Source organism: Anser cygnoides, chromosome 3 (assembly GCF_040182565.1).
Source record: "Anser cygnoides isolate HZ-2024a breed goose chromosome 3, Taihu_goose_T2T_genome, whole genome shotgun sequence".
Lineage (NCBI taxonomy): Eukaryota > Metazoa > Chordata > Aves > Anseriformes > Anatidae > Anser > Anser cygnoides.
Genome location: NC_089875.1, coordinates 4,927,851 through 4,941,849, shown reverse-complemented (window position 1 = coordinate 4,941,849; position 13,999 = coordinate 4,927,851). Strand labels below are relative to the sequence as shown.

The 13,999-nt window shown below is 38.3% G+C and overlaps 1 protein-coding gene across 9 annotated transcripts in view; it reads left to right on the top strand.

Moving 5' to 3' along the window:
- Positions 1 to 7,583, top strand: part of SLX4IP (SLX4 interacting protein) — a 79,545-nt gene extending 71,962 nt beyond the window's left edge. For all 9 annotated transcript variants that reach the window (XM_066995377.1, XM_066995380.1, XM_013182115.3 and 6 more), the window contains 2 exons: positions 4,148 to 4,257; positions 5,779 to 7,583. In XM_066995377.1, the coding sequence (XP_066851478.1) occupies positions 4,148 to 4,257; positions 5,779 to 6,595 (927 nt within the window). In that variant the 3' untranslated portion in view covers positions 6,596 to 7,583. The remainder of the gene's footprint in view (positions 1 to 4,147; positions 4,258 to 5,778) is intronic.
- Positions 7,584 to 13,999: the final 6,416 nt, after the last annotated feature.

The window sequence follows — 13,999 nt, the reverse complement described above, 5'->3', positions numbered from 1 at the left end:
TTCTTCACTGACAAGCCTCCCCACCTGCTTAAGTAGCCCCTTTCTATTTACCAGAGTGCAGGGAGTCCTGTATGACCTCTCTGATCTGATGGTCATCTGTTATAACCATTTAGCAACCTAAAGGTTAGCCTATATGATTGAGCTCATGATGCTACTCAAGTGACATTAAGAAATATCATGCAAATGCAAGCTCACATAAAGCTCCCAAGAATAAGCATTTCTGTTTGATTTCTTTTACTGATTTTAATTTTATTCAATTATGTGTGACTGGATAATATTTTATACCCTTGCTTCATTAGCATTATTATATTCAGCCTGACATTAGGTCCTGTCTCACTGCATGTGCTGTATGAGGCCTCAGTGGGGATGGCTATATGGCGCTTTGATACTAAATATGATTTATTTGACCCGTTGATGTTTTCTATTAAGTTTGTTTGATGAGCAAGTTGAGCCACATTGATAAGTGCAGCTCGGGAACAATGTGGTTTGCTTCTTTTAACCAGACATGAAATGTAATTATCCCATAGTGTTACTTGATTGGTACACAAGCATGTGCCACTGTTACCTTTAGTGTAGTAGGAGATAACTGGAAAATATGAATCCCAACCAGAGGAGGGAAAGGGGGTGGCATTGTTCAATTTGAAAATTTTTCTTTCAGCCCAACATCCTAAACCCTTGACTGAAAAAATATTTGTATGAGCAGTATTGCCAGGCTGACTTGTGAAAAGGCCAAACCTTTTATTCTTCTTCAGGATAGTGAGTTGTGAGGATTCTTGACAAGTGCACATCCATAAATAGTTATTTTGCAGGTGTTTACTGCTAGACTGGACTGTCCTGGAGAGAGCTGCAGATGGTAGTCACCCCACTTTTTGATGTTTCTGAGGGTTTCTTTTTGATTTTGAGTTACAGCGTAGATAGTAAAAGAATGGATTTTCAATTTGATAAGCTTTAAAGTGAGTATATCCTGTGCCTAGCAGTCATATTTCTGTGCAGGTCTTAGTAGAGAGGTCTTAGTAGAGAATTCTTTTTTCCAGGCATCCCTTTGGATAAGGATCTTCAGAGCAGGTTTTGTGAGGTCAATATTATGAACAGGTAGGATAGGAAGTCTTTGTAAGCTTCATTTCTGCAGGCCCTTCTTTGCTGAGTTTTAGTGACAAAAAAGAGTGAGCTTACCCTAGGATTTTAAGAGCACAGATTTCTAATAGAACTTGGCAGTTCAAGGGCTAAAGAAGCATTTTAATCTTTTGTGCCCACCCAGTCTCTATACAAATGTAAATATGTCTGTCTTTAACAATTTGCCAAGAAATGTGGTTTTAATTTGTTCGCAGCAATCCCACTCCCTGCAGCCCTTTCAGAGTCAAGTCACAAGTCTGGCGGCGCTTTGACGTTTTTCTCTGTCATGGTGTCATTGTTTATATGATGTCTGCTTCTGCTGTCCTCCTTTTTATGCCTGGAATATTTTTCTTTAATTATTTCACTGCCTAAAAGGAATTTGGGATTACTAGACAGGATGAGAGCAGATTAGCTTTTTTTTCTTTCTTTAACAAGTTCTGGAGTTCCCATAGGAAATAAATCGTATTCCCAAAACAGACAGGGTTTTTTATTTTTTTTTAATTAACTAAAATTATTAAGTCTAATAAAGAAAATAAAGGAAGTATCACCAGTAATGGCTGAGTGTCTTAGTAGTATATGGAGTGCCCATTGTTGTTATTTATGACTCTCTTTGCCTTCTATTGTGGACTTACTCCAGCCTTAGGGAGTTTACATCACTCCTAATAGCAAAAGGCTCTCTGGTTCCCACAGAGTCTTTCAAAGACTGACTCATATGCCTTATGTTAATTGTTCAGCTCTCAAAATACAGCACTTACAGGGTGTGGTTCCAAGGGGAAAATCTACTGTACTTAGAGGGCATGTTCAGAAGTGTTTCACATGTAAATCATTTTGATTTTTTATTTTTTAATGCCTTAACCCTTTTCTGTCACTACATTATGCGATAAATTATTGGAAAACAAAATAAAAGCTTGATGATAGTGTAGTAAGGGAATGTGTTCGCCCTTCAACTCTGGTCCATTAACATCCACTCTGACTCAGCTCAGAAGCGAATTGGCTTTGTTGTCTTTGCCCCTCTCCGGGGTCTGCTCATCACACACTGCAATGACTGCACATTCCAGGCAATGACCATTCCCTGCTCATATGGAGATCCAAGTTAGAACTGAGTTACTGCCTACCTGCAGTAGTAAGGATGTGTGGACGGGAACTGTCCACAACCCTCCTCTCTGCGTCAGCAGATGGGATTTTGTACAAAGTGCTGCTTTCCACCCATTGTTTACCACATCTAGAAGAATCATCTCCGTGGACTGGTGATCCTATCACAGCCTGCCTCCCTGAGGTTTTCAGCTGAGGACTGAAGCAGATGTAATGTAATTAGCTTTCCCAGTTACCATAAATCACAACGAGGGAAGTTCAAATGCTTCTGCATGTACTTCTCCGGCTAAGTAAGAGTGCTCTCCGACTGCTGTGGTACAGAATTATTGTGCAAGATCCTTCAGCCTGAGCAGTAATGTTACTGGAAATCAGAATAGTTTCTACAGACTTTAGAGTCTGTGCCTTCTAAAATTAACAAAGCTCATTAGTATCTCAATATTCCCTTTCTTAATAGTTTACAAAATACAAAGGTGTTTTAAGTGAAATGAGGGGCATCCATGTCTCTAGCAAGAATAGAAGCAGCAATTTATCCTTCAGATTAAACTAGTTAGGCTTCGCTTTTGAGGTTGAAATCACAGTGCAAGTATGTCCCATATGTTTTGTGCCTACTGTAAACACACGTGTTGCAGCATTAGTGCACAGAACTTCATGCGTCTGTTAATACACACAAAAAGATTTGCACAATTTGCCTCTGAAATGAAGGCTCAAAATAGCTGTAGTTTTTTAAACAGTCAAAATGGCCCTTTTTCTTTGCCTGATTACCCTCTTTCTGCTTACAAAACAGGAAGCTGATTGCACTGACTTACTCTTCTGGAGTAGAGGTGGGATTTACCCCTTTCTTCTATAAAACTTAAATAAAATAAAATGGGCAGGGCTTAATCCTGTGTAAGTGACAGGTTCCTGAGCGGTGTTCCAGGCAGCAGTCATGTGCATGCTTTGGCCTCGTGCCTCTGCTGTCCCTCTGTGCTTCAGTTCTTTCATACCGCCTGGCTCCACTGCGCTAGGTTCACAGTGTGGATTGGGATGGCATAAATAAGCACTCCCTATGTTTGATGAGCCCCAGTCAGAAGTTGCATTATTCAGGCTGATGAAGAAATGTTATCAAAGAAAAGGAGATATACAAAGCCTCTTCTCTTCTTGACTTTGCCACGTTTCTTTTCCTCCTCTCCCTAGCCTTAGAGATGATACTTTTTTGAAGTATGCGGTTGTTAATAGTGAAGTCAGCAAATGGCCCTTCCCTCATTGAGATTGTTTCATTGTGAAAGGAAATGCTCACAGCTTGAAGAGAGAGCATTTTCCTTCCCTCCCTCTCGCCTCAATCTCATATTATATAAAACTATGGTACTGCTGTTAGCTGAGACCAGAAAGAATTCCCCTGTTGTCCTGTAGTAGCCAACCACTACAAGCTGTGAGCGTTTGAATGTTAGTATTAAAAGTTTTAACCCTTGCCTTCTTAAATGAGCAAGTAATACTCTGTATATTTTCTGTAAGTATGGAAAATTATGGGAATTCTTCTGAGAATAAGAGTATAGACCACTGCGCCAGTCAGTCTCTTCAGAAAAAAAACTGACAAACATGCTCCTGTCTGCAACAGAGATTCCTGGCATTTGTCACAGTTTGAGCCACAAAGATGTCAAATATTTGCCAACAGTTTCCTCAGATGGTTTGGAAAGCTACATCCTTTACATTGCAGTCTTGTTTGTTTGCGGTATATTTTAGCATATGAAATATGTTCGCTGGGAGTCTGAAAAGGGAGTGAACTGACTAGACTCCCAAATATTAAAAGATTAAAAATAATTCTGTACTTAGCCATTTCTCTTAGACTGCTTGGATCAAAATAATAAAGAACATCTGTAAGTCTTAGTATTAGAAATGGAGCTTAATGTTGAATAATCATAGCTTGATGTGTCATGTTTTAAACCTGTGTTTTCTTTTGGAGCAGAAAGAAGAAGTTTCCAGTGGGATATCTGAATATTTTACTGAATCTGCGGAGAACAGAAAGCTTAAGATTAGCCTGAACGAGCAGATAAAGCAAGACATCTTGAAAGAAATGTATGTCACTGTTGTTTCTAAGCTGTTACGTTTATAATCTGATAAAATTTGGGTAAAGAGAGTCTAGCCTATGGAATAAAATGTCAAATAGTATGAACTCCTCTGTAAAATATTATTTGAGATTATTAAGAGACTACTCCTCTAGTCTGAATAAGCACATAAAATTATCTTTGTTATTTTGTACAGCATGAAAAAAGCTATTACAACCCACGTAGATATCTCACATAGCATGCGGCAGAACCAAAACAGGGTGTTTTTTTTCTTGAAAGCAGCTCTGAGCCAAAATAAATAAGTGATGTTTGAATCTGGTGAAAAACACTTGCAAATATATTTTTTGTTCGTTTTGAGAGTCTGCAGCATGCCACAATATTAGTCTGGATCTTTGGACACAGCTGAAGAGTGCCATGTACATGTGGTGTAGTGGATGGGGAGGGCGTGTGGGTCAGCTGAATGTTTTGCTGGTCCTCTGCTGTACCAGGATGCCATTGGTACTTGTACAAACTGCCAGTAGTTCCAAATGTTCACTACATCAACTGTGGAATCAAGGAATCGCTGTGACCCCTGTCAACTTTTATTTTAACCTGTGTTGTCTCATCTGTGATGTCTTTAGAAGGGAGATTAGATTTGGAGGTATGCCAGCTCTACCTATTTTGTAAGAGCTCCCTTTCCATAAAGTTAAATATGTCAAGTGGGGAACTGCTTGGTGTCAGCAGACCAACAGAAAGCAGCCCCAGCATCGGAGGATCTATAGCAATATCTTTAGACTTGAAATCTTACAAAGGCGGCTTCAGTACTTGTGCATAAAGTTCATCTCACAGCCTATGTGAAGTGTAGATTTGGAAGTAACACTGCTGAGGAGTGTTTACATACTGACACTCCATCGTGTCCCTTGTGATTCACTTTTCATGTATAATTCCTTTCAGAATATCATCTGTGTGCGTTACCTAAGTCCTTCCCAGATGAGCAGGCTTGATATTAGATGAGTAGTGGTTAACTTTAAAGCAATGCTTTGAAATGTCCTGGGAAAAATTCCAGAGGAGCGTTTCTAAACTAGAGATTAGAAACTCACACAGATGCACACACTGCCTCTCCCCCTTGCCCCCCTCTATTCTTTAGATATACATTACGCATACGAATATATGGGAATGGTTTGAAATCATTTGGGCACTTATGAAATACTATTTTATCTAGCCAGTTTGGGAAGGAATTCAATATACTTATGCAGAGTTGACCTTTAACATTTGTAATGAATCCAGTTCTGCCTCTTGGAATAGAATGTGAACTCCTTCGTGGCTTAGTCATTAATAAGTAGGGTTCCCCTAGTGCAGTGGAAAATCAGATGGATAACTCTTGATATTATCCACACTAGACAAACATTGCTGCTTGTCAAGATGATATAGAGGGATTTTTTCCATGTTCAGAAAGAGGGTTGCCCTAGTGGTCTTTCAGAGTTTGTAAGAAGGGCAAATTGAGGCAGTAGAGATTCCTTTTTATTAAAAACAAAATCCCTTTATATTGCAGTGTGAAAAGGACAAAGAAAAGGAAAAGTAGCATGAGCAAACCCCAAACCAGCAAGGACTCCAAGAAAGTGGATCTTGGCTCAGTGGACTTACAGACAGAGAACAGAAAGAATGACTGTCAAACTTCCACCAGTCCTCAACCTGAAGTGAAATGTAGGAGTACAGGACAACTAAAGGATTGCATAAATACAGCTGAGAGCAACTTGGAGCTTCCTATTTTAGAGATGGAAAATAATGTTAAGCAGAGACAGCCAGAGGATACTAGCAGCCAGCGAAAACCTCACTCTGTGGAGCGGTTGAAGTCAAGGCTTCAAAGCAAGAACCCTCCTTGCAGCTATGAGTCAGCACTGCTAGATCCAAAACAAAATCAAAAAGTGACCAAAACACAGGCTCAACAAGGGAGTTGTGGTTCAGAAGAAAAGTTAGACCATTTCAAAAAAGCATCCTCTGAAGAGGCTACTTTAATTCCTAGCAATACTGAAATGAGTAAGTGCAATGATGGTTGTTTAGGTCTGTTGGAGGAGAAGACCCCACTTAATTCCAGGGTGTTTTCTAAACAAGACTTAACAAAGACTGTGTCTGATGAAGAGTCACTTACTTTGGGAAAAAACCTCTCCCAGCCTCCTTCTGTGGGGCACAACGTAGTGCAGACAAACCAAAATGAGCAAGGCACAACCACCAAAGAATTACCTGCCATGCCTTCGTCATCTTGTTTAGAACTGCAGCGTGTGCCTTTGGAGAAGCCTACCCAAAAAAGGAAAAAAGAGGGTGAAGATGGTCTCAGGAAGTTAAAACTACGAAGGCTTAAGAAGTCATAAAGCCTGAAATATTACCTCGATGGCATGGATGGACAGCCAGATTTGTGTTTGGAAAGCGTATATAAAAAGTAGGAAGCAATTCAAAATAATGAAAAATAATCTTTAAATCCAAATTAGATAAACTTTTAAAGAAAAATTAGTTAACTAAACATCATAGCTATTTGGCACTGTAATTAGATAATTCTGTTATGTCTTTTGACCCATAAATACTGTACAAATCAGATGTAATATTTATAAAAGGAAAAATCTCCTATAAAATATTTACTAAGCAGAATTTCAGATCTCTGCATGTTTTGGTACTATTAAAAAGTCGTGACAGCTGATGACAGAAAAAGTTAAAATCACTTTTGTAATCTGTTAACAGCTGCAGTTATCCATTTTTTTGATGTTTCTAAACACATGGTTTATTTTAGTAAAAATTAATCCTTTTTCTGCATTAGGAAGTTTGTGGTTTATTCATGTGATCTTTACAACAGTAAGGCAAATTGAGGTTATTTCAAATAAATCTTTAACCAGATTTTAATATTTCTGATAATTTAAGGGCCACTTTTCATTGGGCTTTCCAAATAACTATAGTTTGTGCTTGGGCAGTTTTGACAGGAATGTATATTTCTAAGGTGAGCTGTGGATACGAGTGATCATGCATTCACTATTTGGAAAAATGAAGATTATTTTTATGTGTATAGTCACCTGGATTTGCAAACATTGCTGTTGGGGAAAGTTCATACATAAACATGCATACACTTCTTTATGCACTCAGATTTCACAATCAAGCCTTCTTTGTGTGCAAGGACAACAGTCTGTGCTTTTCAGGTGTTAGCGATCTGAGTTATTTTTTATTTTAAGATACAGGTAATTTTTAATCGTACTGTGTTTTTTAATAATGCTTTTGTAAGTTGTATGCTAATGTGCTAAGGAACTGTAACTTCTTCTTTCATGTTTGTATTTTTAAATGGTTAAAATAAAATTACAAGCAATTTCCTTTTGATCATTCTCTCAAAATCAATGTGAGCACAGACGTTTTATATGAAGCAAATTTTGCAGATTTCTTACAGATATACACTTAAACTGTTGTGAGTAGCTTTATTTAGTTTAGTAGGAAGATTCACATCTGTAAGCGTTAGAGTTGGTATGTAGTACACGTTAGAGAGTTAGCAACTCAGCAGTTGACAGCAAAACACTGTCAGTTGAACAGCATCTTTTCTGCTATAAAAAGAAAATCTGCTTTTGCTGTAAACGAAAAAGATTCTGCATGTCTGCTAGAAGACATTTTCTCTTTTGTCTTTCAGCCTGTTTGCATGATGTTTCTCTTAATGCTTTGCAGTAAGGTTGCTAATGATTACCAATCTTCACGCTCTGCAAAAAGGTCTTCCTAGTGACAAGTGCAGTGAAGTCTCCAAATGAACCTGGGTTTGGAAGAAGAATAGCCTGAGGTATGTTTACTCTTGTCTTTTCTACGGGCTCAAGATACTTTGCTAGTAAGGGAGTAAAAAGCACTTTTTTAAAGGATGTAAAAAAGGTGTAAGGAAATTTAATTAATTTTAAAAAAAATAAAATAAGTGAAACAGTCATTTGATACTTTATATTAAAGTGTATGTTTTCTGTACGGTTTCTTTAAGTCCTTACAGTGCATAATTAATAAAAATAATACAAGCATATATTATAGTTATTCATACGCAATTCCGTTATTTCTACCTTGCTTTTCACCTGGATCCCTTTGAATTTTCCATGATGTTCTTGGTTGTAACAGAAACCTACAGGAGAGGTTTAGATGATTATGTGAGAACAGACACATGTTGAGCTCACGAAATTACTTCAGTTACTCCTTTTCATTTTATTCTGCTTAGCAAAAAGATTAATGCTTGCTTTTCCAAATTGGCAAACACACCGATTGTTCCTGTGACAATTGCTGACAGACTTGAGCAAGTATGCCCCAAATTAGTACTCCTAACAGTTTTGGATTTTGAAGCTTCTATTCCTCTTACCCCTCTGCTCTCCAAAAGAATTTAATTCCAGTCTTAGAAAAGAGAGCTCTACCACATATAGTTTGTATTATAGAATACCATTGCTATTATTATTAGTTCAGCCTTATAATTACAAATTAGTTTTAATTGTAACTGAGCAGCATATGCAGCCTTACAAATGGATGTCATCATATGTTTATAGGGAGCTTGGGTAGACAAAATCATTATCTTTTATGTAGCTGAGAGCATTTGATTTTGCATTTAGGATATTTTGTTATGGTACTTACAATGCTGTTTTACGTAACCTTACTGATAGCACGAAAACATTTTCCTTTTCAAACAGTGATATTGTAACAATAAGAAATGTAGGGCTGGATTGTTTAGAGGGTTAGAGCCTACAGATTGTACAAGTGGACTTTTCAAAAGTGCATGGTTGCATCAATTGTAATTACTGGCTTGTTAGGATCCTAGGCTCTTTTGAAAGACCCACTGCTTTCTATATGTGTATTTTGAGCTTAATTACTTTGAAAAGTTGTCTCTTGGATCCTTTCAGAAATGCAGTTATTTAGGGAAAAAGCTTTGAACTCGTTGTTTCTGGACTATAGATGGTGTTGCTGGTCAAAATTATTATTTCTTTTTCTCCATATGGCAGCACTACTATAAAACTTTCCTGTTTGTAAGCCTTATGGGTATTTTATGTGACTCTGTGATAATTGAACTGTGTTGTCACCATATGCCTCTGTTATCTTTCTGCTTTAACCCCAAGGTTCTTCTCCTGTCTTTTTTTTTTTTTTTCTTTATCTACAATCCACCTGCATCCAGATCACTGACAGGTGTGTGGTCTGACATCCTCTGGAATTGCAAACCTGATTTCCAAGTCAGGCTTAGGAACAAAAGGAAAAAAAAAAGCTGGAAAGTGAGACCGAGCAATGTAAAATTAGCAGTTTGCAAGTCTTGGCCCAGGCTTGCTATTACAAATTTGCTTCAGAGCAGCATTAGCATACCCTTCTATTAAAAGTTTTAAATATTTAAGGCTGTATTACATTCTGAAACTTCCACTGAAGCGCAGAAACAATTTTTTTGGGGGGGGGATGGGAGGGAGGTTGTTGTGCGTTACGTTTGTTTTCTCATTTTCGGAGCTTCTTTGAACTCCTCTGAAATATGTGTAGATCTGAGGAACTGACTGGCTAAAGCTCTCAATGGATGTTTCACACTGAAAGATACAAATTTATCTATTTGTCTTTAAAAAGAGATAAATGTATTTTCCAAAACAGCCAGTGGTGGTTTTTGTTTTTTTTTGACTCATCTGGTTAGTTTGGTCTGTGCTAGTTGCTGATAGTGAAACAATCCTTTCCTAGCCAAGCACTTTCTAATGTGTGCAGACTATCATTTGCATTATTTGTTACATTGAGATAGTTAAAATATTTGTTTAGTGAACTTTTTTATTTAAACACACATCAAAAGCTACACCAGCCTTTTATTTATTTATTAAAAGGAAGAAGCTGATGTAAAATCTCCCTTGCCCAGTGCTGATCTGTAGGAAAATGGTAACTATCACTAGAGTTATTCCGAGTAATAAACTTTGTGCTGGTTCTGATACTGTCAAATTGTAGTTCTGCATGCTAAGGTCTGCAACATACGCTAGCATGTTGTTACCGCTGCATAGCTGCACTTCGATGTTACACTTAACTTGAATAATGCCAACAACACCTGTTTCTAACAAAAAAGGAAAATTTTAAGAACCCAAACTTTTCATTGCTACAAAAACTTTTGTCCAAGTGAGGTGTTAGTTATTCTCCCTGAGGCATTTATTTTGGCAGTGTGAACTTCCTTCCCTCTCACAACTCCGCATGTGTGTCACATTCTTTGAGTTTTAATTGATATTTTTGTATCATTATCTCATTGGTTTTTGAATGGATAATTATTTTTTTAAGGAAAAAAATGGAGGATATTTTTTGTTTGCATTGAAAACTAGTTGAAATAAGAATAAAGTAAAATGTAATTAGAATATCCCAGGTTGTTCGTGATATAAATAGTTATCTCCTTGCTTATATCAGTACCTCATAAAACATCTCCTATTGTATTGTATTAAAACACTCCAATGCAAGCTTGAGCAAACAGAGTTAATAGTATCAAGAGTCTTTGAGCCAGCAGTGGGAAGTGTGGGTTGGCCTCAGAAATTAGCTGTAATAAAAGGCACTCCTCACTTTGCTTTCTGCTTTTTTTCTTCTCTAATAAGCATCAACTAGCATCCAAAAATCTGTGTGAATGAGAAGATGGGGATGGGGAAGAGCAGCACATCGAGCCTTTCATCAAAGGGATATCAAAGCATTCTGCAGCTGAACCTGGGAGGGATATGAATATGCTTATTTTGACAGTTGGGGCAGCACTGAGAGTAAGCAATTTCTACAAGGTAAAGCACGTTGGGTAAGGAACTCGTGCTGCAAATTCTTTCATCAACTTGTTCAACTGTCTTTGAACAGGTCTCCCTCCTTGTTCACTCTTTTATTCCAGATACTTTGGATCCTGGTAGCACGTGACCTTATCCCTTCCGCAGTGGCAATAAGGTGACGTTTTTAGATTGGGACTTTCTGTTTGTTTGTTTTGATAGTGGCTTATGCTAAGAAATTGTAAAATAGTTGTTAAAATGATGTAGTGTCCCAGGGCATTCCAGCTATAACCCAGAAATTGTCCAGGCAATTAACCTCCACCATCCTGCCTCCTTTACTATACATTGCAATTATTCTAGAGCTGGGAGTTGGCTCCTGTGGGAGCTGACAGTGCACTGTTTGTGAATGAGAATTTTCACTGATTTTTTTCCATTTTGTCAGTTAGATCCTGTAGTATAGCTGAGACAGCCACTTTGGTTGCTACCTCAGTAGTAGGAATTGGTAATCTAGCTCCATAACTGCTTTATTTGCTGCCAGAATAATTGTCTTTTTGATTATGCATCAGATCTTTAAAGAAAAGCATCTAGAGCTATAATTCTAGAGATGGGCATGCCCCTTTTTAATATTAATATGATCTCATAGTGCTAGAATGAAAAGAATAGAAGTTTATTTCTCCACCCTGTAGAGAAACTGGTTGAGACAATTTGCACATCACAGAGAAGGCGCTCACTGGGAGATCTGGGCTGGAACTCCGGTCTGACGCCCTGTCTGATACCACAGCACTCCACTGCTGCCCCACTGCTAGGTAAGCCATCTGCTGAACCTCGGTGGCCAACAGACCTCTCAGAACCTCTTTCCTCCTCCACCCCCAAAAGTTGGAGTTAATCCTTGCACAGCTATTGCACTGTTTTTTGTTTATTTTTCCTCCCGTTTTGGGAACAATAGCTGATCTTTAAAAACAAACTGTGTCGGCACTGGTAAACAGTAATTGTGATGACCACTAGTGCCAATACTGTTAAAGAGGAAGTTGAAAAATTCTTAAATATCAAGCAACTGTTAGTATCTTGCTTCTTTTAGAAGGGGAGGGGGAGCTTATGCAATCACTTCCATCTTCTGGGGAGGAAAAGGCTGGATTTGGTACTTCCCTTGTCACAACTTCTCATCTTCTTTGCAAACACTAATAGAAGAATTGTCTGTGCCTTGTGACTTGTTCCGGGGGACTTAGCGTTCCACGGCCTCTGAACAGAGGAGGAGGCGAGGCTGCTTTAAGCAGGATGGCTGGAGCAGCCACACCGGGGATAGCCGATGAGACGCTGAATCATGCAGTCTTCAAGGAGCAACAGAGAGCACAACCTTGTATATTTTCTAGCTCGACAGAGAGCCGAGTAACAATATTAACTCTTGCTGTGCAGGTGTCTCGGTGCAAGAACAAGTGGTGTTACTGTGGAGAGAGAAATAGTTTCCTCGTGAAACAGTTTGAGGATTGCTAGGCTCATATTTAGGCCCTGAGCCAGGCTTCACTTGCTAGGCTTTAAATGTACAAGAGCTGTCTCGCTGTCATTTGCTTGTATTAACAATGCAGAAATAGCTGTTCCCAAGGCTATCTTTCCCCCAGTGACATGAATATGTTGGAGTTGAGGCTGACGTAGCATGCATGGTCAGCACCTTTTCGCTAGTCACCTCTATGTAAGATGGGCCCTTTCCGTGCGGAGGTGCAGCGACTTTGATGTGGCTGCATTCAGCTCATGTTGAACCAAACCCAGATTTGACAGGTTCAATTAGCTCTAGCTACAGCAAAGCTGAGGGTGCAAAGAGGAGTAATTTATTTTTAAGGTTCTTATATTTAAATGGCAGCTCAGGAAGCACACATTTTTCGTTCTTAGATGGATAAGGATCCAAAGAATTAACACAAACTAACAGCAGGAAACTTCTCCTGACTAAACAGAATGTATCTTCCCAGAGTAGTAAACTGTGAACTGGCAAAGTACGGTTTCCACAAAAATACATGTGCCTTGATATTCTAATGGGAAAGCCGTAAACTTCCATGTTTCTATTTATTTTTATCACAACGTAAAACACTTCATATACCAACCCCCAATTTGGTGGTGGTTCTGGGTTTTGGAAGACTGTTTTTTTGTAAATTCACCAGTGTAAATTTTGAAGCTAGCACTGAGATACGAGGATATAATTTTAAAATATCTTTATAGAATTTTAACAGAATTCCCTCACTCTTCTCTCTCCCTGTACAATTTGTACTGCTCTAGTTTTATAACACTATGATATAGCAATGAAATTAGTTATATAGGAAAAATAGGTTGTGTATGGAGAAACAGTGCAATCACAAAACCTTTGCATGGTCAGTATGGTGACCCCTGGAAGGGCTGGAAATTAATTAATTAATTAATTAATACTGTGCTCAAAATTTTAAAAACATTTTGGAGTTTGAAGAACCCAGCTTTTGCTCTACACAGAGTCTTTGGAGCTCTGAACAGCTTTGTCACTGTATTAGCTGATTAAGTCTAATTAGAATTTGACTCTGCATGTTTTGAAGTAACCTGTCACAAACATATTCCCTGAGACTAGAAGAATTCCTAGTTGTTTTCTTCTTTTGCCTAATAGAAGGGTTTATTCCTACAACTTCAGGTGTAAATGCTTCAGTCATTCAGAAACAGTAGTTGGTTTCTGCATCATTGAAAGCACCATCTCTGTGAACAGTGGGCTTGTAGAGGAAGATGGCTAATACAGCGTTCTAGTACAAAAATCCGTTCAGTTAATAGCCTCACTTTGTGCTTCAAAGCTGGCTGGAAGACTCTATTATCTGTAAGTGGCTTTTTTAGACATGACTCGTTTGCTTTATTGCAGATTGTAGAAGTCTGGGAACAAAGGGAAAAAAATAGTTGTGGGATTTGTTTGATTAAGTATTATTGAAGTGGTCAGATGAAGCTAATCTTGTTGACTTCCTGTTCAGCAGTAAACTGATGATTCTCCACTAAAGTTATGTGGCATGCAATTGTGAAGAGTAAGAGCAGTACCCCTTTCAAGGTAGTGTA